Source organism: Tamandua tetradactyla, chromosome 3 (genome assembly GCF_023851605.1).
Source record: "Tamandua tetradactyla isolate mTamTet1 chromosome 3, mTamTet1.pri, whole genome shotgun sequence".
NCBI lineage: Eukaryota > Metazoa > Chordata > Mammalia > Pilosa > Myrmecophagidae > Tamandua > Tamandua tetradactyla.
The window spans coordinates 10,862,747-10,888,818 of record NC_135329.1 but is presented as its reverse complement, the minus strand read 5'-3'; the positions used below and the strand labels follow the sequence as shown (position 1 = coordinate 10,888,818).

At 52.3% G+C, this 26,072-nt stretch overlaps 2 protein-coding genes across 4 annotated transcripts; one reads left to right on the top strand and one right to left on the bottom strand.

The window, feature by feature from the left end:
* The first annotated feature begins 125 nt into the window (after positions 1-125).
* On the top strand, positions 126-13,203 carry CGREF1 (cell growth regulator with EF-hand domain 1). The gene is made up of 6 exons (XM_077152384.1): positions 126-240; positions 10,650-10,752; positions 11,809-11,874; positions 11,965-12,035; positions 12,168-12,292; positions 12,484-13,203. Exons 2-6 carry the CDS (start codon positions 10,667-10,669, stop codon positions 12,994-12,996), a joined length of 861 nt encoding a protein of 286 aa, XP_077008499.1. The 5' UTR covers positions 126-240; positions 10,650-10,666; the 3' UTR covers positions 12,997-13,203.
* On the bottom strand, positions 11,829-26,026 carry KHK (ketohexokinase). Of its 3 annotated transcripts, XM_077152381.1 has the most exons (9): positions 25,394-26,026; positions 20,607-20,723; positions 18,640-18,774; positions 18,323-18,457; positions 16,525-16,597; positions 15,765-15,911; positions 14,877-14,965; positions 14,599-14,756; positions 11,829-14,518 (listed from the first exon to the last, which is right to left on the bottom strand). In XM_077152381.1, the coding sequence occupies exons 1-9, from the start codon at positions 25,483-25,485 to the stop codon at positions 14,433-14,435; spliced, it is 1,032 nt and encodes a 343-aa protein (XP_077008496.1). In that variant the 5' UTR covers positions 25,486-26,026; the 3' UTR covers positions 11,829-14,432. The 3 variants fall into 3 exon arrangements, with proteins under 3 accessions (XP_077008496.1, XP_077008498.1, XP_077008497.1); XM_077152383.1 differs by lacking the exon at positions 18,323-18,457; XM_077152382.1 differs by lacking the exon at positions 18,640-18,774 and having other exon boundaries at positions 11,830-14,518; positions 25,394-26,023.
* Positions 26,027-26,072: the final 46 nt, after the last annotated feature.

Below are 26,072 nucleotides of genomic sequence, written 5' to 3'. Positions count from 1 at the left end.
TGGGGGTGGGGAGGGAGAAGAAGTCGGGCGGCGGCTCTACCCGCGGCCGCTGGCGCTGGGGACTCTGCCTCGGGCCAGGGCGGCGGCCGCCGGGAGGGCGACGTGGAGCGGCCACGTGGAGCGGCCCGGGGGAGGCCGGGGGAGGGCCGGGCCGCGGGGAGCCGAGGCGCGGCGGCGGCGCAGCACCCTGGAGCCACCACGAAGCCAGGCCCCCGGCCCCGCGCGGCGCCGCCGCAGCAGGTGGGTCCGGCCCCGCCCCAGGCGCCCGGGGCACGGGGAGGGCGGGCTGGGGACCGCGGGGACCCGCGCTCATCGCAGCCTGCGGGGACGCGCGGTGCCGTGGCGCAGGGACCGCCGGGGGGAGGCCGCCTCCCGGCCTTTGGGTCCGGGTCCTGGGAGCGCAGTCCCTCTACCTCTCCTGCGGCTTGACGCGGCCGGAGCCGAGGCCTCCAGCCGGGCAGTGCCCGGGAAGAGTGCATGCCAGGGAGCAGGTGGAGGAAGGGGCTGTGGCCTCTGGGTTTGATGGTGGGGGTTCTCGATGCCCTAAGTGCTTTTCCCCCCAGTGCCTCATTTGTTGCCCAACAGCCCCCGGAGTGGGGGTTCTGGCTGCAGGCTGTCACCCAGCTGCTGGAAGCGGCAGGGCAGAGACCAGCAATCTGTATGGTCCAGGGCAGAGACCAGCAATCTGTATGGTCCGTCAAGCCACTGCCTCCTCTGCTCCGGGTGGGGGTGTTGGGAGGCACAGGGGGCACCAGGAGTTAAGGGAATTGATTCAGTTCCAAATAAGAAGTTCCCAACTGTTAGACCTGGCCCGAATGGAACCTTCTGGGGTGAGGCATTAGGCACCTGAGGATTCAAGGAGAGGCTGGATGGCCAGTGGACATGGATGCTGTGGGAGAGATTTTGCACTGGATGGGAAGTTATCCAAGAAAACCTGAGAGACCCCTGCCACATCCTAGAGTCTCTGACATACTCGAAGACATCTGTCTGACCACTGCCAGCCACTAGATTCCTTATCTCAATTGCAGCCTCCCCAGGGCCCTACCAGGTAGATACCATTTAAAAGTGAAGATATTAGGCCTTAGAGAGGTTAAATAACCTGTTCAGGTCATAGAGTTCCTGAGGCAGGAGCGAGCAGAGGTCTCACCCCAAGGCCTGGCCTCTCCTCCAGGTGCTAGTGCAAAGCCTTGAAGAAATCTGAGGCCAGGGGGTCATTGTGAGTACGTGTGTGTTTGTGTATGGCATGAATACCTTTATCGAATTACATCAGGTTAAATTAACAATTGTGGTGGCTTTCATGTGTTCACTAAGAATAAACTGTTCATGTCCATTACAGCAATAGAAAATGTTTAGGAGCAATATTAGACAACAAACAGTCATGTAATAACTGCTTGATTTCTGTTGCTGACTGTCTAGGTTTGTCAGGGCTGCAGTAACAAAGTATCACAGACCCGTTAGCTTAAACAACAAGAGAAATCTAAAACCAATGAGTCAGCAGGGCCAGGCTTCCTGTGAAGTCTGGTTTTGGTGGTGGCTGGTAATCCATAGGGCTGTCTCTGCCTCAGCCACTGGTCGTCTCTCCCTCTTTCTCTCTGTCTCTGCATTAGTTGCCTGTATCGCTGTCCAAATTTCCTCTCCGTGTAAGGACACTAGTCATATTAGATCAGGGCCCGTGTGTAATCCAGTTTGGCCTCATTTTAACTAATCACATCTTCAGAGATCCCATTTACAAATTTCACATTCACAGGACTGGGGGTGGGACTTGAACATGTCTTTTTGGGGACACAATTTAATCCATAATACTTACAAAAACGTTTGTAAATGCTTAGAAATGTGTAAGTGTGAACAAATCACCTTGCACCAACGTCTAAAGAGCATAAGGTGCCTTGGCCTGCCTTTATTAAACAATGGGGGTGGGTTACCTGTACTAAAATGTCTGTGTTGAAAGCATTGCTTAAGAGAAAATTCTTTGGATGACACTAACACTTTCATACAATTCAGTTTTTGAAGTGGACAATAACCGGAATTCTAAGATTGTGTTTGTGTGTATGTGTGTGTGGGGGGGAGGGGTGTGGTTGGATATTCTAGATTGAAAGTGGGACAGTTTGAGCTAAAGCACTAAAAAGCAAATGAGAAGAGCTTCTTAGAAGACTGTAGTAACCCCTCTGTTTCGAGCAGAGCGTTAGCTTACTATCGTGCTAGAAGATGAGTCTAAAGTTGGTAACATGATATCTGATTGTAGAAGGTCATGAGTGCCCAGGTGAGAACTCTGGGCTGTTTTGGTCATAGGGAGCCATTGAAGGTTTTGGAGCAAGGGAGTTCTAAGCAAAGGAAGATTAATCTGATGTGAATATGGAGGGTGGTTTTATGGAGAAGATGCCAGAGGCAGGAACAACAGCAAGAGATGACTGCATTAATTTGTGCAAGAAGCAATTCATTATCCACTTAAGAGTCATTGTAACCCTGGGAGGTAAATATTTTTATTATCCCTATTATGTTGATAAGGTAACTGAAATTAGTGAGGATAATTGACTTGCCCAAGGTCACTAAGACAGTCAGTGGAGGTGCTGGGATCTGCCCTTTGATCTAATTGATTCCAAGGTTCTGTTTTCTACCTACTGTGCATGTGGAAGAGTTACCTACCTAAGAGGACCAAGAGGCGAAGAGTGATTTGTAGAGCAATTCATCAGTTGTTTATGTGGGGTTGGTTCAGAGCCAGGTACGTAACTTGCAGGGCCTCTTGCAAAACTGACTTAAGAATTTCAAGATAGTGACAGCAGAACGTGAAGCCTGGCACAGGCCCTCTGCAACGCTCAGGTCTGGGGTGGTTTTATAGTTTCTATGGCTGTAGAAGGAACCACCTCAAATCTTAGTGACTTAAAACAATGACATTTGTTTTGCTCGTGAATGTGCAGTCTGGGCAGGGCTCTTGAGACAGCCCCTTTCTGCTCCATTCACTGTTAACTGGGGCAGCTCAAAGGCTGGGGTTTGGAGTCACCTCAGGGTTTGCCCTCTCGCTTTTCTGCTCCTTGGGCTGGGACAGTTAGAGCAGCTGGATCCTAGGGCAGCTGGGGCTCCTCAGGCATCTCTATCTGGTTTCTCCGTGTGGTCTCACTGGCTGGTGACTTTGGAAAGCCAGACTTCTTCAGTGCAGCTCCAACAGTACATGTCTACATGTCAAGGGAGGGAGAGAGAGAAGCCATGTTGCATTTTATGAGCCAGCATCATTTCAGCTGCATTCTGTCTATCAGCCGCAAGTCAGAAAGCCTGGACCATCTTCAAGGGGAAAGGAATTAGACCCCAGCTTTTGTGGGAAGAGTGTCAAAGAATGTGTAGACATGCTTGGAAGACTACCACCGTTTGCTTATTGAGTGAGTAGATTAGTCGGATATGAGGAGTACTCCCCCTTCATGCCTGAGCAGCTGCCATTAGAGTTCTTTGGCATTCACAAATGTCTTCTTTCAAAAGGTAAATGCTAGTGACTGATAATGCATTAGGCCTGGACAATTGGTTTCAACAGCTCTGAAGGATTTAAGTTACTGCGCTGCCTCCCATCAGCCTGAGGTCCTGGGAATAAACAGGGGGAAAGGGGAAAGCAATTCGGTGGTACCCAGGTAGGGAGACCAGGAGGGGGTTAGGTGTGAAGCTGCTGCAGAGCAGTCCAGGAAAAGTTCTGGAAGGGAAAGGCCGTGTTGTAGACCAGGCACCCTGCTGGCCCTGTCTCATCTCATTTCACTCTTACCACATCCCTGGGAGCATTACTGCCATCAGCCCCACATTACAGAGAGATCTTAGAAATACCGGAAAGTTTCCCAGCTAGTAAGTTGCAGAACCTAGATTTGAGCCAGGCAGTCTAAATTTAAGGTCCAGTCTCATGAACACTGGGCTATACCACCCATTCCTTAGCAGTTCTGGTTCTCTGTTTTTCTCCTCATCATCATTTTAACATTTGTATTATTTCTACTTGTATATTTACAAACCTTAAGGAGGGGGGTGGTGGAAGGTGGAGAGGATAAATAATTGTACCTGAAACTATCAGCTCACTTAAAAGATAGTGCCTCACAAATATAGGGGCTTAATTTATATTAAAGAAATCATAGCATTTATTATTCTACAAACACACATTTGCACGTGCCTGCTCTATAGCCCCTCCTCATCGTTGTCACTTGACATCTGCTGCTGCTCCCCTTGGAACCCTCTGGGGCCTCCAGTTCCAGGGTCTGGCCAGACCTTCTGGCATTCTCCTCCTGGCCACTTCTGACCAGCTGGCCCCCAGCCATTATGCACCCTTCCCACCACCTTAGAGACTTTGGAACCCTCAGCTGGCCCCTCCTTGCGTGCCCCAGCAGCCCTAGGAACACTCTGAGACATAGAGAACTGGGTGAGGCTTCCGCCAGCCCATTCTCCTGGGCCCTCTGTCAGCCATTGCTTCCTGACCATGCAAGGCGTAGTGGGAGCAGGGCCTTCCCCCGAAGCTTGCTGGAGGCCATGCCCACAACCCTGCTGTTCTTGGCCTTTGTTCCATGGCTATAGGGTTCCCACCGAGATGTCTCTTTAGCAACCGGCTGAGGCCCAGGTGGTGGGGGGGGTCTCCCCACTGAGAACCCAGGTAGCCCCCAAACCCAGCCACATTCCGGCCAGACCTCTGTCACTGATTTCGTGGAACTCAATTTACGATGCTTTTCATCGTACGGAAGTTTAAACTTTATATAAACTCAAATCTGCCCATTTTTTTCCTCTCCAACTTGTGAATTTGGTATATTCACCATATAATTTGATCTGGTTAGGGATTACCTAAGGTTTACACATACAGGTTGTTTACTTTTCTTTGACTAATTTTAATAGCGCAAGCTATAAATACCTTTAAAGTTTCTTTGCCATTTATGTTCTCCCTTTTGTAATTCCCTAAATGCTATTGTTGGGTCAGAGTTTTATGGCAATTAACACTCATATGCAGACTGCTCTCTAAAAGCAGTCCAGGTTGACAGTTCTACAAGCAATATAGGTTAATACTCACTGATCTCTTTAATAGTTATAGGACCATTAAAGTTTGCTATTTCCTCTTGAGCCAGTTTTGCTGTTAAGCTTTTCTAGGAAACTGATCGTATCCTCCAAGTTGTCACATCTCTGCTATGTCTGTAGTTGTGTCCCCATTTTCATCCCTAATGTTGTTTGTGTCTTTCTCTTTGTTCTTAATAAAAATGTGAGGTTTGTTATTGTCTTAGTCTCTTTAAAGAAACAATCATTTTTGCCTTTGTCACTCTTTTCTGTTGTATTTTTAATTTCTGCTCTTTTCTTTATTATTTTGTTTCTTCTAATTTGTTCTGTTTTTCTAGTTCCTTAAGCTGGAAGCTTAACTCACTAACTTTTAGTCTTTCTTCTCATAATAAGCCTTTAAGTCTAACATAGTTCTTCTAATACTTCTTTAGCTATATATTTTATTTTGATGTGTATTTTCCCAATATGTCTAATTCTAATTATATAACAATTTCCATTTTGATTTTCTTCTTTGACTCATAAGTTTCTAAGTGTGCTTTCTAAATTTCCATGAATTGGGAATTTTTACATCATTTTTGTTATTGATTTCTCATAAATATATTTTGAGTCCCATATATTTTGGTCGTATAACATAGCCTGAGACTGATTCTTTGCCATTCATTCAGCAGACTGTATGGCCTATTGCTTGTCAGCTTTTACAGTTAAAAACTTCTTTTTTTCTTCACGGGCAGGCACTGGGAATAGAACCCGGGTCTCCCACATGGCAGGTGAGAACTCTGCCACTGCCACTGCGCCACCATTGCCCACCCTCCTTGTCAGTTTTTATAACTGTTCTTGTGTGCTTGAGAAGAATATGTTTTCCCTAACTGATTGAAGTGGGTCTCTGTAAATGTTCATTAGTTCAAGCTTATTAAATGTTTTATCAAAACCTGAATTCTTACTCGTTTTTCATCTGCTTAATACTTCAAATATAAGTGAAGTGTGTTGAATTCATACACCATCATGGCAGATTTGATTTTTTTTTCTCCTTGTAGTTATCCCACTTTTTGCTTTAGATATTTTCTGTTATTAAGGATATACAAGTTCAGAATTATTAATCTCCCTAGAGGGTTAAAGTTTTTTGTCACTTCATAATGACACTATTTTCTCTGTAATGATTCCTTTCAACTTAAAATTTATGTTGTCTAATGTCAACAGAGTTATACCGTCTTACTTTTGTCTGGTATTCCCTTATATAGCCTTCTTCTACCCTATTACTTTCAACTTTTCTGTGTCTTTACTTTTTTGGTCAACTCTTAAAAACTGCATACAACTGTATTTTTTTTAGAGTGTTACTGTATTTATTTATTTATAATTTTGTTTTATTATTTCTTTTTTATTGTGAAAAATAACACTTATACAAAAAAGCAATAAATCTCAAAGCACACTGCAACAATTAATTATAGAACAGATTTCAGAGTTTGGTATAGTTACTGTTCCACAACTGGTACAGGTTTTTACTTCTAGCTGCTCTAAGATAACGGAGACTAAAATAAGTATCAATATAATGACTCAGCAGTCATACTTGTTTGTTAAACCGTACCTTCTCTGTATAACTCCACCATCACCTTTGATCTTTCTTTCACTCTTTAGGGGTATTTGGGCTATGCCCATTCTAACTTTTTCATGTTGGAAGGGGCTGTTGATAATATGGGACAGGGGGATGGAACTAGCTGATGTTTTCAGAGGCTGGCCCCTCTCATTTCAGGATTTATCTGGTTCAGGGACCCATCTGGAAGTTTTAGGCTTCTGGAAAGTTACCCTAGTGCATGGAACCTTTGTAGAATCTTATATAATGCCCTAGGTGTTCTTTAGAATTGGCTGGAATGGTTTTGATTGGGGTTTGGCAAGTTATAGTAGGTAGCAGTGTCTAACTGGAGTTTGCCTGAGTGACCTCTAGAGTAGCCTCTCGACTCTATTTGAACTCTTTCAGCCACTGATACCTTATTTGTTACACTCGTTTTCTCTTTATGTTCAGGATAGCATTGTTGACCCCACGGTGTCAGGTTCATCCCTGGGAGTCATCTCCCACACTGCCAGGGAAACTTTCACCCTTGGATGTCATGCTCCACACTGGGGGGAGGGCAATGATTTCACTTGCAGAATTGGGCTTAGAGAAAGAGGCCACATCTGAGCAACAACAAAGGTCCTCCAGAGGTGACTCTTAGGCATGACTATAGGTAGGCTAAGCTTCTCTGCTACCTACATAAGCTTCACAAGAGCAAGCTTCAGGATCAAGGGCTTGGCCTATCGATCTGGGTGTCCCTAGTGTTTGACACAGTATCAGGGGTTTCTTGGATGGAAAAAGTTTAATAGTTCCATATTTTTTCTCCCATCCCTCAAGGGATTTTGCCAATACTTTTTGATTATATGCTGACTATTTTCTGGAATGTATCCAGGCATTACATTAAGCTATACAGGATTAATGGCCCTCATTCTTATTCTCAGCTCCCTGTCTTTGGATTATTTAAATGATCTATCCAGACAGGTTGAGTTAGATTATGTGCCATAGAAAATTTAGGTTCTAGACAAAATAAACCTTTCTACCTTTGGTCTCAAAGAGTAGATGAGGTTCTAAAATATAGCCAGTGTCTTCCTTCCCCCTGTATTCTGAATTACCCTAATCCTGACCTGATCATCTTCGTTCTTATCTCTAAACAATGTTAGGTTATTTTTATGCTCTTTTTTTCTTTCTGATTATTTCAAGTTTCTCTTTAATTTCTTAAGACATATTAAATAAACCCTATATTCTGTGTGTGGTAATTTTGTAATCTTTAATTTTCACAAGCCTGGTTCTCCTGCTGTTGTTTAGCTGGCTCTCCCTCCCAGTGCCTGATTCCCTTGTATGTTTATGACATTTTGTCAGTGAATTCCCATTCCTTGGAACTTTATTTACGGATATTCTTTGAGGCCTGGGTTGAAATTGTGTTCCTCCTTATCAACCAGGGACCAATTCAAAATAAACTTCTTTAGATTTTCCAAACCACACAAGCAGAATAAATTCAGGCCTCAAACCCTCATTAGAGCAAGCCTGTTATAAATTCTTGGGAAAGATTTTTTTCTCCCTTCTACTCAGGACCAAAGTCTTCAAGATAAGAAAAATTCTTTGCTGTCATTCATCACAGCAAATTTGCTTTTTGTTCCTCCTATATTGAGGATGTAGCTGCTTGGAATCCCAGCTTCATGTAGGGAATCTCCTGCTACTCTCTCCACTCTGATCGGCTGGGCTTTATCTCTGGTCTCTTCTGCATAAAATCAGCTCTCAGAATGATAGCCCAGGATCACCAGGGTTTGGTTTGGCAAATACTCCCAGGGCGAAAGCTGACTTTAAGCTACGGAAAACGGTTCGGTGGTTCCTTGAAAAGTTAAACACAGCGTTACCACATGACCCTGCAATTCTACTCCTGGGTAAATACCCAAGGGAAATAGAAACCTCTGTACATACAGAAACTTATACAGGAATGTTTGAGCAGCATTACTCATAATAGCCAAAAGGTGGACACAACCCAGTTGTCCGTCAGTGGGATGAATAAACATATTCACGCCTACACAGTCAGTAGAATATTATTTGGCCACAAAAAGAAATGAAGTCCTGCCAGATGCTACAGCTTGGATGAATCTCAAAAGCATTATGCTGAGTGAAAGACACCACATATTGTATGATTCCTTTTATCTGAAATATCCCGAATAGGCAAATCCATAGACACAGAGAAGATTAGTGGTTGCCAGCAGATGGGGGAAGGACGAAATGAGAGTGACTACTTTGGGGTGATGGAAATGTTTTGGAACCAGTTAGAGGTGGCAGGTGCACGATGTTGCAAATGCACTAAAGGCCTTGGAGATGGTCACTGTTAGGTGGTCTCTGAATTTTACCTTGAAAGAAAAAAGCAAGCTGTCTTCAAGCTCATTTACTCCCCCCAGATTACTGTTTTCCCTATGCTTTTTGTATTCTGAGCATTTCTTACTTTTTTCTTTTCTTTTTTTTTTTTTTTTTTTTTTTTTTTTTTGCCAACTCAGTGCATTTGAAAAGATCTTTTTATCTTTATCCAGCTTTGTAAGTTACATTTGCTGGGACATTTCCTATCTTACTCCCAGGTCTGGTGCCTGGATAGTTTTCTAGTGTGCTCTCTCACGGTCCCTTTGAGAGTCCCGGACTAATATGGGGATTTCAGTTCTGCTACCTGGAATGGGCCCCGTACTTTGTCTTCTCTTCTGGGCAGAGCAACTAAAGCCCAAAGATCTGTTGGCGGCCGATGCGGGGAGCACCTTTAGGAAAAGAAGTGTGGCTTCAGCACCCTTTTGGCTACTGCACTGAACTATGCACTCAGCATATTGTGATAGGAACATTCTCCCCAGAAGGTCTAGTCTGCCGTATTGCCAGAAATATAAGTCTTCAACATTTCTTCTGGACTCCAGCAAGTGTATATTCACTTTATCTGTTGGGCTCAGTCATCAGCATGGAAGAGGGAAGGGCGTTTCTATCGCTCTTGGAAACTTCTCCTTCTTGTGAACTTCCACAGTTTGCTGCTGCTTCTCAATGCAGCGCTGCCTGTGCAGCATGCAGCCAGGTTCCCACCTAGCCCAGGCCAGTGATTTGGGTTTATCTTCCCGTTAGCCAGACGCTCATCTGTTCTATTCCTCATCTCTTAGGAACCTAGTGGTTACCTGTCCAGTGGTAAACTCTTATTTGGGTCATGGAACTCTGAGCATCTCCTGAAAATGACAGACCCTTTCCCCAGGAAAATGCAGAGACATCCAGGGGGCAGGACACCATCTCAGAGGGTTCCTGGACCTCCACTTTAGACCACTAAACATCTGGTGATTTTTCTTTCTGGTGATGGGCTTGGGGTCTCAGGCCTCAGCTTTGGTGGGAACTCAGATATTTAGACACACACCTGGGACTAAAGAGAAAGCTCTGTGCTCGGTGCTTTCAGTGGATCCTCTCTGTATTTTACTGTCATTTTTATATGGTCCACTGATACTTTGACCAACGGGCCTGCACAATTAATCCTAAGGGGAAGGTGGTGGTTGCTTTTGCGTTTAGTTAATAGCAATTCCTGGGGCCACTGTTGCACTGACCCTGATATGTCATGTCCTCAATCTGTACCTGAGTTTACATCTATTTCAAGAAGACTGAGCCCCTTTTGGTTAGTTCTTCAGTGGGTGGCCAATAAATACAAACTACCAGCCTGTCCCCTCTTTGCCTCTCTGTTTAAGTCTCGGTCTTTGCCTGACTCCCTTTGCTTTGAATCTGAGCCTGCTTCCTCCGCTGTAAAAGAACTGTACTGACCTGGGTGGCAGGTGTTTCACCTGCACTTCTCAGAACCCCTCAGGGGCTGGCAGGGGCTGGGGGAGCGGGTGCAGGGAGGCGTAGGAGGGCTCCCCCCTCCACTGCTGCTCCCGCTGAGCAGGCTGTGCCATGGACTCCGCCTGTCGGTTGTGGGGCACCCAGGGTCCGACCTCCGAGACACAGCGCGGGGCCCACTGTCTGGTGAACGCCGGTACCGCTGAGGCCTGTCAGGGAGAGGAAGGCGTGCCCGTTGAACCCAGGTGAGCCCCCATTCTTGGGATAGATACCCCTTCCCCCTCTGACCCCCGAACTCTGCTCCTAGCTGCAATTCCAGGAAGGATGGCACCTTTGATGGTGAGGATGTTGGTGCTGCTGCTGCTGCTGCCGCCTCTGGGCCAGGCTGCTCCCAAGGATGGAGCCTTGAGGTAACAGGATCTGAGGGGGCCGTGGGCTGGCAGCAGGGGAACCCCCAAGACCCTGAGGGTGTGGTGGATGCTTGGGGGGGCAGGAGACTGGGGTGCAGACCCTGACCTTTGGCCCCTGCCCACCCACCCCAACTCCCTGCTGTGCCTGTCAGGGTATTTAGTTCTTGCTTGCTGGACTGATTTAGAAACAGGGAGCCCGAACCCCATGAGGGGTGAAGTGTGGGAAAGAAGTGAGGGGCTAGGCAAAGGCTGGCAGCCCTTCGTCAAATTTTAGAGCCGGGACTCCGAAGGAACGGGCATCATCAGCACATCATTCCCACTTTTTTGGCATCTCTTTCTCGAAGTTTTATTCATACTCGGCAAGTGGGTGTGCTGGGTAGAAGTGGAGGCAAGATGCAGGAGCAGCAGGGAGGGCTAGCCACCGTGACAAAGTTGCTGAAACAGCTCCTGCCATCTGTCTGGTATCCCGAGTCTGGATTGATCTGGGTAGGCATGTAGTCCTGTCCAGAACTGGGAGCCAACTTTTGGACTTTCAAGACTGACCACGAGACCCTGAGCAGATTAAAACTCCAAAACCAACATATATGCCTCTGCTTGGAAAAAAAAAAAAATCAGTTTTGTGTCTTGGAGCAAAGTGGGTCCATATAAAACTGGCAATGCCAGTGGGCTCAGCCAGGGACCTGCGCCTCTGCTCTCAGCTTCCAAGTGGAAGAGCTACCTTCATTCCCGTTTCCTTTTACTCACTGGGCTGCTTTCTTAGGTGTCTAGCTGGTGTGTGCCAGACATGGTCTCACCCGGCCTCTACCTAATCAGGTTTTAAATTTGGGTTTTCACTTGAAATCAAAGTCAGGCAGACTCAGTGAGTGGAGCTCTGCTTCCGAGGGGATCAGAAGGGCCTTCCCCACCCCTGCCCCCGCCCCTGGTTTCAGGGAGTTCGGCCAAGCAATTCTCTTTGGGTCTGGGGAGAGAACTCTGCCAGGAATTTGGGGGTGGAGTGCGGGCCGGCTGGGGGCGCGGGGAAGCCGTCTGCAAGGCTGCCCGTCCCTCCTCCTCCAGGCTGGCCCCTGACGCGTGGCACCAGCCCCTGCCCAACCCCTTCCAGCCCAGTGCGGAGCAGCTCCGGTGAGTGGCTGGGCCGGGGGCTGGGGGTGGCCTGGAGGTCTGGGGCTGCTCATGGGTGTCTTCAGGACTGACAGCCCACTTTTCTAACAGACTCCTGCAGGGCTACCTCAAGGGCCTAGAGAGGATGGAAGAGGAGCCAGAGCGCATGAGCCGAGAGCAGGGTGAGGGGTGGGGCTGAGGGGCCCATGGGCAGAGGCTCGGGGCAGCCAGTGTTGGGACCCACCCCGGGGACCCCTTGTGCCTGCCCGCTCCACAGCCCTGGCGCCCCTTCTGACCCCGCCTCTCCTTCCTAGTTGTCCTCTACCTCTTTGCCCTCCACGACTATGACCAGAGTGGACAGCTGGATGGCCTGGAGCTGTTGTCCATGTTGACAGCAGCTCTGGCCCCTGGAGCCGCCGATTCGCCTACCAGCAACCCGGTAAGAAGGGGTGGGGAGCCCCCTTCTCCCATGAAGGAGACCCAGCACCTCAGGGCTTTGGTCTGCTTCTCCCAGACTCCCCTGAAAAAGGAGAGCTCGGAGCCCATGGTGGGGATGGGTGGAGGGTGGGCAGGGCACTGGAGAGCTCCTCTGGCCACAGTGGGCCCCACGGTGGCTGTGTGCTCCCACAGGTGGTGCCGGTGGTGGATGAAGTGCTCGCGACCCAGGACCTGAACGGGGACGGGCTCATGACTCCTGCAGAGCTCGTCAACTACCCAGGGGAGGCCCCCAGGCATGCGGAGCCCAAGGAGCCCCCTGCTTCAGCTCCCCGGGAGCCACAGGCTGTCGAGACACAGCGCCTGTTAGCTGAAGGCCCATTGGGACAAGAAACACAGGAATCCCTGAGCCCCAGAGAAGAAGTTGGAGGACAGGTAGAAGCCAGAAGGGAGATCTTAGAATCTGCACAGGAGGCTGGGAGACAGGCAGAGGCGCAAAGAGAAGCCCCAGGTCCCGGAGCAGAGGCTTGGAGACAGGCAGAGGCTCAAAGAGAAGCCCTGAGTCCTGAAGGGGAAGCTTGGGGACAGGCAGAGGCCCTGGACACTGGAGAGGAAGCGGAAGAGCTTCCGGGGGAAATGCTAGAATCTAAGAATCATCAAAATGAGCTTGAGATTCATGCTATTCAAGTGGAGTATGATGAGATGTAAACCTTGAAGATACCGGCTTGCACCTGGGGTCTCGGTGCCAGAAACCATGTTCCGGAGGGGGAGTGTATCTATTGCAATGAGGACCACCTATGTGCCCCCTTCCTGGACTCAGCGGGTGGCAGGTCTTTCCATGCAGCTCAGGGAGATGCTAAATTGGGGGAGGCAGCTTTAGGGGCTGGTCAACCAATAAAGAATAGAATGAATTTAGTCCCTCGGACCATCACTCTACAGGTCTAACTTGCTCAGATGCCCAGAGGGGAGTGGACGGGCCTCTCCACAGGGCAGGGATTGGGCGTCCTTGGGGCTGCAGGAACTGGGGGTGCTGACACACAGCAGCATCCATAGGGCTGTGGACAGCCCCGTGAAGAAAGCTGGGTCTACCCCTGGGGCCTCAACCCTCACCTTTTCCTGCCTCACCTGGTTCAGACACCCAATGCCCTCCTGCAACACAGGGCAAGTCTTTCCTCTCACCCTGCATCTGCCTTCCCTGCCACTAATATTAACAACAGCATTTATTGAGAGCCTAGTAGCCATCGGGCACCATATCATCTGATTCTATCCTCACAGCAGTTGTATGAGCCCAGCAGAATTAGTGCCATTTGACAGGTGAGGAAATGGAGGACCCAAGTGGCTCACTCAGGTGGCACACCTAGTTAAGGGGTAGGTTTGCATTCAGGCCTGTCAGCCTCCAGAGCCCCAGCTTTTTATCAATTATATGGCCTCGCTCCCCTCCCCCTGCCACCGTCCCCCACCCCCAACTTGTTTTGTCCGGCAGTCCTCGAGGGCAGCCCCCCTCTCCCAAGTCCTAGCTGGGGCTGGGCGCAGCCTTCACTCCAGGGCTGGCTCCAAGGGCAGGGCTGTCAGGCCCTGGGCCATTGACTGGGTAGACCTTGGGACACCGAGTCACCAGGTCTCCCGACCCAGGGCCGGCGGGGCAGCTCAGCCATGTGGCCCCCCATTTCCTGAGGCCATGGGAGTGGAGCTTCTGTGCAGCACAGGGGTCCCAAGGAGCTTTTCCGCTGGCCTCTGGCTATTGTGCTCCCCAGCCAGCAGGGCTCAGGCTCTCTGGGCCCCCTGGGGCTCCTTTCCTCAGGGACGGCCGGGCGCTGCTCTGGCCCAGACAGCCCCTGCTCCAGGCAAGGGAGGTCAAGTTAGGGAATAGGGGCAAAGCCTCTGGAGTCCCCAGCCAAAGGAGTTCGGACATCCAGAAGGATAGACAGGCGGAAGGAGGCTGGCTCTGGTGGGGAGGAAATTTATCGGCTTTGGGGCGCTGCAGGGTGAGGTGGGTGGGAATGCAGGACACAGGCAGCGCACTCCCCACCACTGCATCTGTCCACGGGGCAGGGCAGCGGGAAGCCACAGAGGGAAGCACGCAGCAGTGGCAGCCAGGGTGCCGCCTGCAAGGAGGGGTGGCGAGCCGGCCTTCTCGGGGGCTCTCACACGATGCCATCGAAGCCCTGAAGCCCACACTTCTTGCCGGCCACCTGGCAGCCAAACCTCAGCGCCTCCTGCATGCCCTTCCCTGGAGAGGGACAAGCACCCGGGTCAGCCTGTCTGCACAGCGGCAGCCCCCGCCCCGGCCCCTCCTGCTGGCACACTCACCCTGGGAGAGGCTGAAGATGACAGCGGCGTTGAAGGTGTCTCCGGCGCCCAGCGTGTCCAGCACCCGGGGTGGGGGGAAAGCGTCCGAGTGCAGGAGCCGCCCGTCGGGACCCAGCGCGTCGGCGCCCTGCTCAGCCCAGGCACAGACCAGCCAAGCCCTGCGGGGCCCTCCACTCAGCCGGGCATGGGCCCCCCGGACACCCCCACGGCGGACCCCTCGAGTCCTGGCCCGCTCGCTGCCACCCCCCAGGACCCCTTCCCGGCTTCCCCCAGCTCACCCCTTCCTCACACGCCCGTACAGTCCCCTCAGGGCTTCCACCGCTGACTGGAAGCCCAAGTGCCTGGCCACGTCTTTGCTGACAAACACCTGTGGGCAGCGGAGGAGAGGCTGAGGGGCCCCCCCAGCGCTGGCCCCTGCTCGGCCACTCCCCGCGCCCTCGTGGTCCCCGTTTTATAATATGACTCCCCAGCGCGGCCACAGGACTCCCCCACGAGCGCCTCGCTGTCCGTGCCATGGGAACACTTTTTTATACCTGCTTAAGACTTGCTAGGACACATCCAGGTATATTGTGACACGAAAGCCCTAGCGTGTCTCTGCTGTAAGATGAATGAATTTCCTCCGGATTGAAAACCGAGAGCCTTGGGTGCCACCTTGCGGTGATATCCACCACTGCAGCCTTCGCGGAGCAGCCCCCGCCCGCAGCCCCGCCCCCTCCGCCCGTTCCTTCATCTGTAATCCCCAAACGGAGTGTCCCCCGCTCCCTCCAACCAGCTACGCTTCAGAGTCGCCAGAGGGAGTTTTGTTTAAAGATAAACCCACTAAATGGGAGAGGAGAGGGTGAGGCGGAGGCCCGCGCGCGCCTGATGCTGAGGTTGCAGCCCAGATTGAGAGCGGCAGGCTGCGCGGGTGGAAGAAACTTCCCAGGACTGGTCCACCGCGGAGCCCCGGCGAGCAGAAGCATGACGCTGTGGCCCTGGCCAAGCCCTCTGGCTGCCCTCACCCCGACGCCCCCCCAGCTGGGAAGCAGATATTCCGCTCCGTGGCCCGGGCTACCGCCCGGATCAGAGCCTGAAGCTGCGGGCCTGCCTCTTTGCTTTGCCCCGCCCAGTCCCCGAATTAGCTGCTGAGTTGGGCGTGGCAAGGCGAGGCCGCAGGGCACGCTCACCACGTCTCCGTAGCCAAACAGCTGGAACAGCTCCTCCCTGGGCTTCTCCACCTCCACGGACATCTGGATCCGCTGCCCGGGAGGTTGCCTGGAATTGTGCTGCTCTATTCGCTGCAACATTTTGACTTGCTCCGAGGCGTTCCGGCCCTGGAGTGCGGCAGGGCAGCTCAGGACCAGCTGGGCATACCGGGCCCCCACCCCCCACCCCCACTGTTTCCTCCCTGCTGGGCCACTGGGGAGGAAGGAGTGGGGGGGGGGCACAGGGAGGTGGCTGGGAGCCCATTCTAAGCCCCAACATTCTAGAGCTGGCATGGAGCTGAGAGATTTTACCCAGCAGCCCTCCCATTTCACAGATGAGACTAAAGGATAAGACAGACTTTCCTAAGGGCTGCCATTAAGTTAAATGACCTCACTGGGATTAGAACTCAGAACTTCTCAGGGTTTCCTCCCACTAGCCAAAATTTCTCTTTGAAGATTCTAGTTCACTCAATTTGGGATCCAGGCTAGGCCCTCTTGAGGTGGGGCAGCCTCTAGCAACGCAGAGTGCGGGACGTCACCTGCAGCACCCGTGCCGACAGCCTGCTTGACCGAGGTAAGCCTCCCAGGCCCCCTGAGAATGTAGAGGGTGGCGAGGGCACGAGGGAGTGGGATTCATTTAACTCCAAGGTACTTCCTGGTTCCAAGAAACCAAGAAGGAAGCAGAGCCTGTGGAGGAGCTGCCAGGCGGGGCCCCTTGCAGCACAATAGGGCCAGCACTTGCCTCGATGTGGATCCACTTGAAGCGGGTCAGATCGACTTTCTCGAAGTCCTCGGCAGACACGTCGGGCAGGTTCCTGGGCCATGGGGTGGAAGGGACAGAGGAGGGGCAGGGTGAGGTTCCAGGCCCAGACCATCAGCCGGGAGCTCTGCCTGCAGCGTGGCCCGAAGCACAGGCGCCTCAGGCCCGGTTCCAGAGCAGGCCCTGTTGCGGGCTCGACTCCCAACCACTTCTTGCCCCACTCAGTTCCATCCTGGGGGATCTGAAGGCAATTTGCTAGGGGCCCCTTCCTGCCAGCTTCCTTACAGCCTGCGTTTGAGACTAAGATTGTCTAAGGACAAACTCGGCTGCACCATGCATCCAGGGGCCAGGTCCTCTGTGCGCCTCGGAGACCACAAGTCCCAGAAGGCCCCGGAGCACCAGGCAGTACAAGTCCTGGCTCCCGGCATGCAGTGCCCAGCCGCCAGGAGCCTGGGAAAGGTCCCGCTTGCTTCTGGCCCCAGCGTTGGGAGCTTGCCTGTGGCACCCTCAGCAGCATCTGCCCTGAGTTAGGCAGCTCCGCATCACCACTCTGAGGTCAGGGTCGGTGCGTGCAGATGGGCGGGCTCAGGTGCGGAGACCCGGGAAAGGGTCTGTCTCGACCCTCCCCTGGGCAGGCACCGACTCCCTCCATGCCCTGTGGCAGAATCCTTTGTCCACTTATCTAGCTGTGTGCCCTGGGCCTCTGGGAAATGGGACCACAATTCCCTGCCTGCCAGGCTTGCTGGAAATGGAGTTAATGCGTGGGACTGCCTGCACCGAGGCCACAGAAAACCCCAAGTGGTGCATCAAAGCGGTCACAGATTGTGGCTCAATAGGCAGATGAGCTGGACTGCCCAGTCTGAAGGTGGCCTCCAGCACGGGTGCCTGCCCACTCACTCCTGGGACACATGGAGCCCAGGGACCCCAGGCTAGAAAGCTCATCCTGCAGTGATGGCCCCTCTCCCCCAGTCCAGGGGTCACTCTGGCCAGGAGGGACAGTATGAACCCAGGGCAGTTGGAGTGGGCCCTCCCAGCCCTAACACTGCACCTGGCACATTCTAGGTTCTCCGCAGAGATCTCTGAGGTTCTTCACGAAGGAAGCTGGGAGGGTTGAGAAGGGCCTGGTCCCACAGGACCGTCCCCCCTGCAGTGACCCAGCAGGGATCCTCCTTCCCCCGTGTTTAGCCCCACATCGCATGACCCAAGTATTCCCCTCCCTCTCCTTCCGCAGAGGCTGCAAATTGCGTGTGCAGTGCCGGCCCTCACTGCGCTGGGATCTTCGAGGGTCTTCTCTCTTTCGAACACCTGAATCCTAGCTCCCGGGCGCCACGCTGCAGGCTGCCACCGCTGGGGCTGACCCCGGAAGTACCAGTGGACCTTTGGGCCCTTCAGGGCTTAAGATGATTTGAGCCTGAGCTCTCACCTCTGCTCAGTGTCCCCACACCCGCCCCAGCTGCTGACCTGAGATGGAACCGCAGCTCAGCCACACCGCGTTCAGCCTGCCCACCCCCTCTTGGCGTTGACCACCCAGCTGCTGACCTGAGATGGAACCGCAGCTCAGCCACACCACGTTCAGCCTGCCCACCCCCTCTTGGCGTTGACCACGGCCAAGCCGCCAGGCAGAGCAAAGTCCCTCCCTTCCCACCTCACTTCTCCCCTGATTGAAAAGCATTCAAAAGTCACTGGATAGTTTAGAGTGGGGACAATTGCTCGTATGAAGGGGGGGCTGTGGTGGGCAGCAGGGAGGGACTGATTGGTGGGGTGTGGCCGGGGCCCTTACGTGTCGTAGAGCACAATGGTGCGGGAGCCAGTGGAGTTGTTGACGATGCAGCAAGAGCAGGGGGTCTCCCCCCGGCTCTGCCAGGCCACCTGGGACACGTCCACGCCCCGTCGCCCGAAGTCAGCCACCAGGAAGCTTGGGGTGGAGCCCGAGCCAGGGAAAGGGCAATGAGACACGGATTAGAGACTAGGAGTGGCCTGGCTGGGGGCTGTGGAGCACAAGGGGCCCCCGAAAGAAGGAGAGTCCTGATCTGGGGCCTCGGCGGCGGCGGTGGCAGCAGCTGCAGCGGCTGGCCTGGCGCAGACAGGTGAACAAACCTGTAGGCGTGCAGGATGGTACGGCTGCCGCTGGCCTCGCTGATGATGACTGTGGAGGTGGGGATGGAGCCGCTGGTCTGAGGGACCACGTAGCGGAGGTCCACAGCATAGCGGCGCAGGTCATCCAGGACAAAACTGCCAGGAGGGTAACCCGGGGGGGGGGGGAGGTGCAGTGTGACAAGCGTTTGGGGGACGGCAGTGTAGCTGGGGGGGCCACCAGGATCCCCAAAAATCTGGCATGCAAACGGAGAAGGGCTAGCAGGGAGCTGGAAATTGCAGTCCTGTCCTGGAAGCGCCCTCAGCTGTGCAAGGGACAGGGGGGTGCAGGGTGCGTGGCCTGGAGCGCAGCGAGAGGAACACCAAGGGACAGTGCTGGAGGAACTGCCTGAGCAACCACCAGCCCTGACTCCTTCCTTCAGCCTGACTCAAGCCCCTAAAGCTGGATAAGGGGAGATGTGGGGTCTAGAGCCTGCACCCCATTTGAGCCAAGGGTGAATTAATAATTAATCCAGGCCCAGGAAGAATTAATAATTAATCCCCAAGGCAACAGGGATACTTTGCTCCCCGGTTGCCCTCTGCTCGTCCCCACCATACTCTTCTCTCCCTTCCAATCCTAAAGTTGCGACTCTTCCTACACCTGCCTCCAGAGCACCTGCCAGGAAGTGGTGCCGCTCTGGGGGGCTGCTCTGCGCCCTCTCCTCTCACAGCGGGCTCTTTCCCTGAACCGCCCCCCACATCAGGGTGGCATCCCCTCTGGGAAACTCCAGCAGCAGGAGAACTGGAGGGCAGCGCTGCCTCAGCCCCAGCCCTCCCTGGAAAGGCATTATTCTCGCCTGTCTCCCTGTGGCTGGACCTACCAAAGCTGGACAGTTCAGGTCTGTATATAGACAATGTCAAAGCACAATTCCTCGTCTTAACCCCTGGGATCCTTTAAATACTCGTTTTCCCAGAGCATGGAAAATATGTTTGGATTCACCAAATAAACTTTGCACCCACGGTGCCTGGCACATGGTGGGTGCCTATTAAATATTTGTTGACTAAATGGGCAGAGTTCCGCCGGCCCCCATCGGCATGACAGCTGCATACAGGAGTTTCCACCAGACCAACAAGGGCCTGTGTCCTGCCCCCACCTGGGCACGGCCACAAAGGGCTTGGCCGCTGGCTCCGAGTCCCTCTGCCACATCTCACAGGGCAGGTTTTCTCCTCCTTTCTCCTCTTTGTGCCAGTTCATCAGGACAGGCAGTTTGGCAACAGCTCAGGCGGCAAAGCCCCAGCAGCAGACTCTGCAAACTGGGGTTCAAAGGGCCGTGCTTCACAGGCCAGGGACCTGGCAGCCTGCCCCGGGGCCCGCGGTGGGCAAGTGTGGGCCTCACCTCCCGATAAGCTTCTGCTGAGTCAGCAGGGCCAGGGGTTAAAGGGCTCCTGGGCCCTTGCAGCTGCCCATATGGAGAGAGCGTGTGGGCCACTTGCTCTGGGCCTGACTTAGCAGCTGGTTTTAGGGTGCTCTTTGGAAAGGGTCCTCTTGCTGCTTCAGAGGACAAAGGGCACCTGCGCTCCGGCCCTGCTCCCTCAACTGGGGGAAAACCCTTGGCTTGGATTCTGGGAACACAGATGCTCAACATCCTGCAGTGCCTCCTGCCCCCCAAGCACAGCCAGGGCAAGGAGCTTAGGAGGTGCAAAGGCAAATCCACTGCAGACAGTCTGTAGGAAATAAGGAAGAAGGCGGGGAGCTTAAGCAGGCTCCAGGGAGTAGCCAAGGAAACGAGCTGTGAAAATGAACTTCCTCAGGAACTGCAGGAAGATGCGAAGGGCAGGGAGAAGCTCGGAGGGCCTGGGAGAGGGATGCTCCATGCAGCCCCCTCCCACCCCGCCTGGTGGCCACAAGCCAGTTCTTCTCGCCACCTCCAGGGGTTGGCACATCCTCCTTCTCCCCACACCCTCCTGGTGAGCCTCCTTCCTCCACTCACTCGGCAACAAGGCCCGGGGCCAGCGAGCCCATGAAGGCGCAGGGGGCGCCCAGCAGGGAGAGCACGGTGCAGGAGTTGGACGCGTTGCCTCCGCGCTGCCATCTCTGCGACAGGCACCTGCAAAGCACAGGGAGGTCGCTCGGGCCCAGCAGGCTGGTCCCGGGCAGGCAGGGCCACCCACAGGCCTCTGTGGAAGGACCCACAGAGTGCAAACACTGGGAGACGCCCCCCAGAAAGCCTCCAACCGGCGCCCCACGTTCCCATGGGCAGCCGAGGCTCCAGGCTGGGCAGTGGCTTGGCTGAGGCCCAAGCCTGTTCGATGCCACCTCCCACCTACCCGCATGGTGGTGGGAAAACAGCCAGGCCCATCCCAGCTCCAGGGCTCGGCTGGTCCTGGATTCTGATCTCCACCTTAGCCACAGCTGCCCCCACGGGCTCTTCCTCCAGCCTCCTCCTGGGGGCTGTATCAGCTCCAAGGACCTTAGAGAACAAATGCCCGTCCCAAAAAGTGTCACATCTGCGCTCGTTCCTGTCCGAGGGAAGCCCACCTCAGGAGCAGCTGCAGAGCGACATGAAGAAGACGGGGCAAGCCTGGAGGTTGTGATCACTTAAGACGTCAAAAGTTAAAAAGATTTTTAGGTGAAGACTAATTTTCTACTATCTTTATGAAAACTTCACAAAGGGAAACTAACTCAAGATTCAGCTGGAGGCCATCCTGACCAAAATGGGGAAAAGAAGTGTAACAAATAAGGAATCAGTGGCTGAGAGAGTTCAGAGTCGAGAGGCTACTCTGGAGGCCACTCTTACTCAAGCTTCAGTTAGACATTGCTACCTATCATAACTTGCCAATCCCCAACCAAAACCATTCCTGCCAATCCTAAAGAACACCTAGGGCAATATATAAGATTCCACGAAAAGGGGTTCCATGCATTAGAGTAACTTTCTAGAAACCTACAACCTCCAGATAGGTCCCTGGAACAGATAAGTCCTGAAATGCAGAGGCGCCAGCCTCTCCATAACATCAACTAGTTCCATCCCCCTATCCCGTATTGTCAACAGTCCCTTCCAACAAGAAAAGTTAGAACATAAAAGTTAGGGGTCCAACAAATACCCCTAAAAAGTGAGAGAAAGATCAAAGGTGATAGTGGAATTATACAGAGAAGGCAGGGTTTAACAAATGAGTATAAGCGCTGAACCATTATACTGATATTTCTTTTAGTCTCCAGTACCTTAGAGCAGCTAGAAATAAAAACCTAAAATTGTGGAATTGTAACCCACACCAAACTCTGAAATCTGTTCTACAACTAACTGTTGCAATGTACTTTGAAATTTATTGTTTTTATGTATATGTGTTATTTAAAGAAACAGAGGAGTATACAGAGAAGATAGGATTTAACAAATAAGTATAACTGCTGAATGATTATATTGATATTTCTGTTGGTCTCCAATGTCTTGGAGCAGCTAGAAGAAAAAAAAAATGTCATGGAACTGTAACCCATACCAAACTTTAAAATGTGTTCTATAACTATCTGTTAAAATGTACTTGGAAATTTATTGCTTTTTTGTAAATATGTTATATTTCACAATAAAAAATATTTAAACACAGTGAACTCTAATGTAAACCATGGACTATAGTTAATAGTGTAATTATGAAAATGTTCTTTCATCAATTGCAACAAGTGTACTACACTAATGCAAGGTGCCAGTATTAGGATGCTGTGTGGAATTCTTTATTTTATGCATGATGCTTCTGTAAATCTATTATTTCTTTAATAATATTTTTTTTAATGAAAAAGAAAGGTTCGGCTGAAGGCAACTTGACAGGTAAACTCAATGCCCTCCCCCCCAACCCCCACATGGGACATGACTCCCAGGGGTGTAAATCTCCCTGGCAATTTGGGACAGGACTTCTAGGATGAGCTGGAACCCAGCATCATGGGAATGAGAAAGTCTTCTTGACCAAAAGGGATGAGAGAGAAATGAGACAAAATAAAGTTTCAGTGGTAGAGAGATTTCCAACAGAGTTGAGAGGTTATCCTGGAGGTTATTCTTATGCATTATATAGATATCCCTTTTCAGTTTATGGTGTATTGGAGTGGCTGGAGGGAAGTACCCGTGAAGTTAAGCTGAATTCCAGTAGCCTTGATTCCTGAAGATGACTGTATAACTATACAGCTTTTACAATGCAACCGTATGATTGTGAAAACCTTGTGTCTGGTGCTCCTTTTATCCAGGGTACAGAGAGATGAGTAAAAAATAAAAAAAAGATGATCAATAAACAATAGGGGGGATTTAAAAATTTTTTTCAGCTGGAGGGCACCACGGTTGCCATCAACAATGAAACTCAGAACTTACATATATAATCAGACTATTTCTTGATTTCTCCTTTGTGCTCCAGTGATGTGGTGAGGTAAACAGCACAGGTGAGTTCTATTCTTCCAGTCCCACACAGACAGAAAAACATGGTGGCCGCTTGTCACGAAAAGTAACGGAATCAGGAATTTTTGGCTAAGGTATATTTGTACCCCAAACTTAATCCTCAAGTTCCCCTCAGCCTAAGGGAAAGAGGAACTCGAACTCACTAATTTGGAAAGAGTCAAACATTTTTCAAGTTATGAGCTTTGGAGAAATGTTCATGCAGAGATGAAAGGAGGAGCCAAGAGGGATTTAACCTGCTCAAGATCACAACAGATGATGATAAAGCTGGTTTCAGAACCCAGGGCCTGACTTCCAAACACCACTGCTTTTTATTCTGTATTTTCTAAATGGAAAGCAGTTAGGACCTGGCTTTGATGAGGCCTCTAATAAAGGGTACAGGCTTTTACTCTGTGAAAACCTTTCCAAGTTGACTGATAGCCAACTTTGGCCACAAAAAGGCTCAGCTGAATATGCCAATGCTTTCTGGAAGGCTCTCCTCAGCTCTGACTCTAGGAGGCAGGAGCCACTCCTCAGGGGTCTGGCTGAGCTCCAGGTGGCAGCTCCTGAGAGGCCTTGGCTGCACCGTGACCTGAGACCCGTGGGGTGAGATGCCTGGGAGGACCGGGCACCCACTCGGGCTTGCTCATCTGGAAGGTACAAGCCCAGGAGCTGGACCCTGGGAGAGGGAAGGCCCTCCCAGCAACCACACTGTGCTCTGCAGAGGGCAGAGGTGCAGGCCAGAGGCAAGGGGAGACACGCCCTGAAAAGCAGGGTGAACGGAGAACAGTGGGTATTTCCAGAGGCAGCCCCAGGCAGGGTGGAAGCAGCCAGGCCTTCCCTACCTAACCCTGACATAAGGGAGCCCAAACGGAATTCAGCTCTGGTAGAGAGAGGCCCTCTCCACCATTCTTGGAGTACCTGTAGCCCCGGGACTGTCCCCAGTCTCCAGAAAGGGTCACTCCTCACAGCACACTGTGGGGCTGGCCTGACCTTAGTACCCAGGTACCCAGGCAGAGCTGCCCAGAAGCACAGTCCCGTGCCCCTCCCCCACTGCCCCTGCTGCCCTGGCAAGGGACTCTAAGCTCTAGCAAGCAAAGTGGCCCAAAACTAAGAGTCGACTCTAGGAGACAGGGCCAACAGCAAAAGGAACAGGGAGTACAAGAGATGGTGGAGCACTGGAGACACTAGACTGGAATTGAGGAGATGAGTTGGCATTCTGCTTGGCCACTAATTAACCACATGGCCTTATAAACATCAAATTCCCCCGAATCTTTAGCATGCTCACCTATACAAACAGGGTTTTGCAGACCCTTATATATGTTGCATGGGCCACTGGGAGGAAAGTAGGTGATGATGTATGGGACAGTGCTTTGGGGACTTGTAAAGCCGGAAGAGAGTTGGGGCCTCTCCCTTCAGTCAGACACATGGCCCTGGGTGCCCCAGTGGCTTGCCAGGGCTCAATCTCGAACTGCCTTCCATCAGTTTGGCTGAGACAATGGAGAGCCGAGGCCCTATTCTCAGTATTTCTAAGCTCCAGAAAGAGAAAGCCATGGATCCTGCCCTTTCGGGGGAGTACAGTGTAAATGAGTGACTCTCATCAAGAGAACGTAGAAGAACCAGCTTCCACCAGACAACCAAGAAGGATGCTTCCTACTATGTTGCCACTGACCTTAGTAAAAAGGATTTCAGGTAAACTCCTCTGGGAGCTCAGCACCTGGGAAGTTTTGGGTGCCTGGTGGACCAGCTCTATCCCTAACACATGGTCTCTGCAATCTGCCTCCAGTGCCAGCAGACCCTAAGCTATAGTTGAAGTTCTAATGCCATGGTTTTAAAAGTTCTTTCAAGGGTCTAACTGCATATACTTCTAATAGTAAGCTATCTTAAATCTTTTTTTAGAGATATTGAAATAGGTGTGATTTTATACATCTATACTATTTAGTAAATACATTAAAAGTAAATGTAGGTGACAGGCAAGTGCGCAGGCCTTGGATTAAAAAATACAGGTCCTGCACCCTACTAGCTGTGTGGCCTGGGATAAATCACTTCATCTCTCACTTCACTCCTCAGAGCCTCAATTTGCTTATCCGTGAAATGGGGAAAGTGATGCCTGTCACAGTTCCAGGTTTCAGTGGGAACTGCCTGTCACAATGTGGTCAAAACCCGGGTCTTATTATTAAAGAACTCAATTCTCTCCTCTTCTCTTCCGCTGACAGCCCCCCTCCCGTGCTCCCCAGGCAGAGGCCTCCGGCTAAGGCTGGATTCTCACGGTCTTGCGGGGGCCCCTTGCTGGCGGCTCTGCAGCCTCGGCGGCCGGGCACAAACGCAGGGCAGCAGCGCCTGCGGTCTCCGAGGGGCCCGGGCGCCCCTACCTGCGGTCCGTGTCCTCCTCTGGGTACTTGTCCACCACACTGATGACGTCCAACACTACTAGCCCCACGCACAGGATCTGCTTGTCTTCCATGAGGCTGCTCCCGGAGCATTCAGCCCGCCCGGCCACCGGGGTTCCTCCCGGGCTCTGCCTCTACTCTCGAATGACTGTGTCCGGGCTGCCCGGGGCCGCCCTAGCTCCTCCTCCGGCCCCGGAGCTCCTCCTCCAGGCGCCTCCGACAGAGGCGAGGGGTGAGGTGAGGTGCGGTGCAAACAACACGGCAGGGCCTTTGCTCCCGGCGCCCACCGACGCCAGCTGGTCTGGGAGCGCAGACCCCGAGGTCTTGGTGCCCGGCCTCCTCTTAGTAGGTCACCTGGCCCGGGAGATGGCCAAGCCTCCTACTCCTCGGCCTCAGGTCCCTAACTAGTCACACGGACTGGCAGCTAACGTTGAACTCTTTAAAGCGCAGCAAGGCGACCTCAGGATGAAAAGAACAAGTGCAACAAAACTGTGCCCTCCGGTGCACGGCGGACCCGACTCCGCCCCAGGATTCCGGGGTGAGCTCCGCCTGGCGGCTGCAGCCCCTACGCGACAGCGAGGCCCACTCGCCCTGCCCTGCCGAGGCCCCGCCCCCAGGTGGGTGGTCGTGGTCACGTGATGCGAGCTTGCGTAGCCGCGCG

Bases quoted from the DNA above. Each gene is read 5' to 3' on its own strand.
- KHK (XM_077152381.1), bottom strand. From the start codon at position 25,485: ATGGAAGACAAGCAGATCCTGTGCGTGGGGCTAGTAGTGTTGGACGTC. The intron at 15,912-16,524 runs GCAAGTGCTGGC...GCCGCACTCCAG, and splicing joins TCAAGTGGATCCACATCGAG to GGCCGGAACGCCTCGGAGCA. The intron at 14,966-15,764 runs GTGAGCGTGCCC...CGCTGCCCACAG, and splicing joins TGTTTGGCTACGGAGACGTG to GTGTTTGTCAGCAAAGACGT.
- CGREF1 (XM_077152384.1), top strand. From the start codon at position 10,667: ATGGCACCTTTGATGGTGAGGATGTTGGTGCTGCTGCTGCTGCTGCCG. The intron at 10,753-11,808 runs GTAACAGGATCT...CTCCTCCTCCAG, and splicing joins CCCAAGGATGGAGCCTTGAG to GCTGGCCCCTGACGCGTGGC. The intron at 11,875-11,964 runs GTGAGTGGCTGG...CTTTTCTAACAG, and splicing joins CCCAGTGCGGAGCAGCTCCG to ACTCCTGCAGGGCTACCTCA.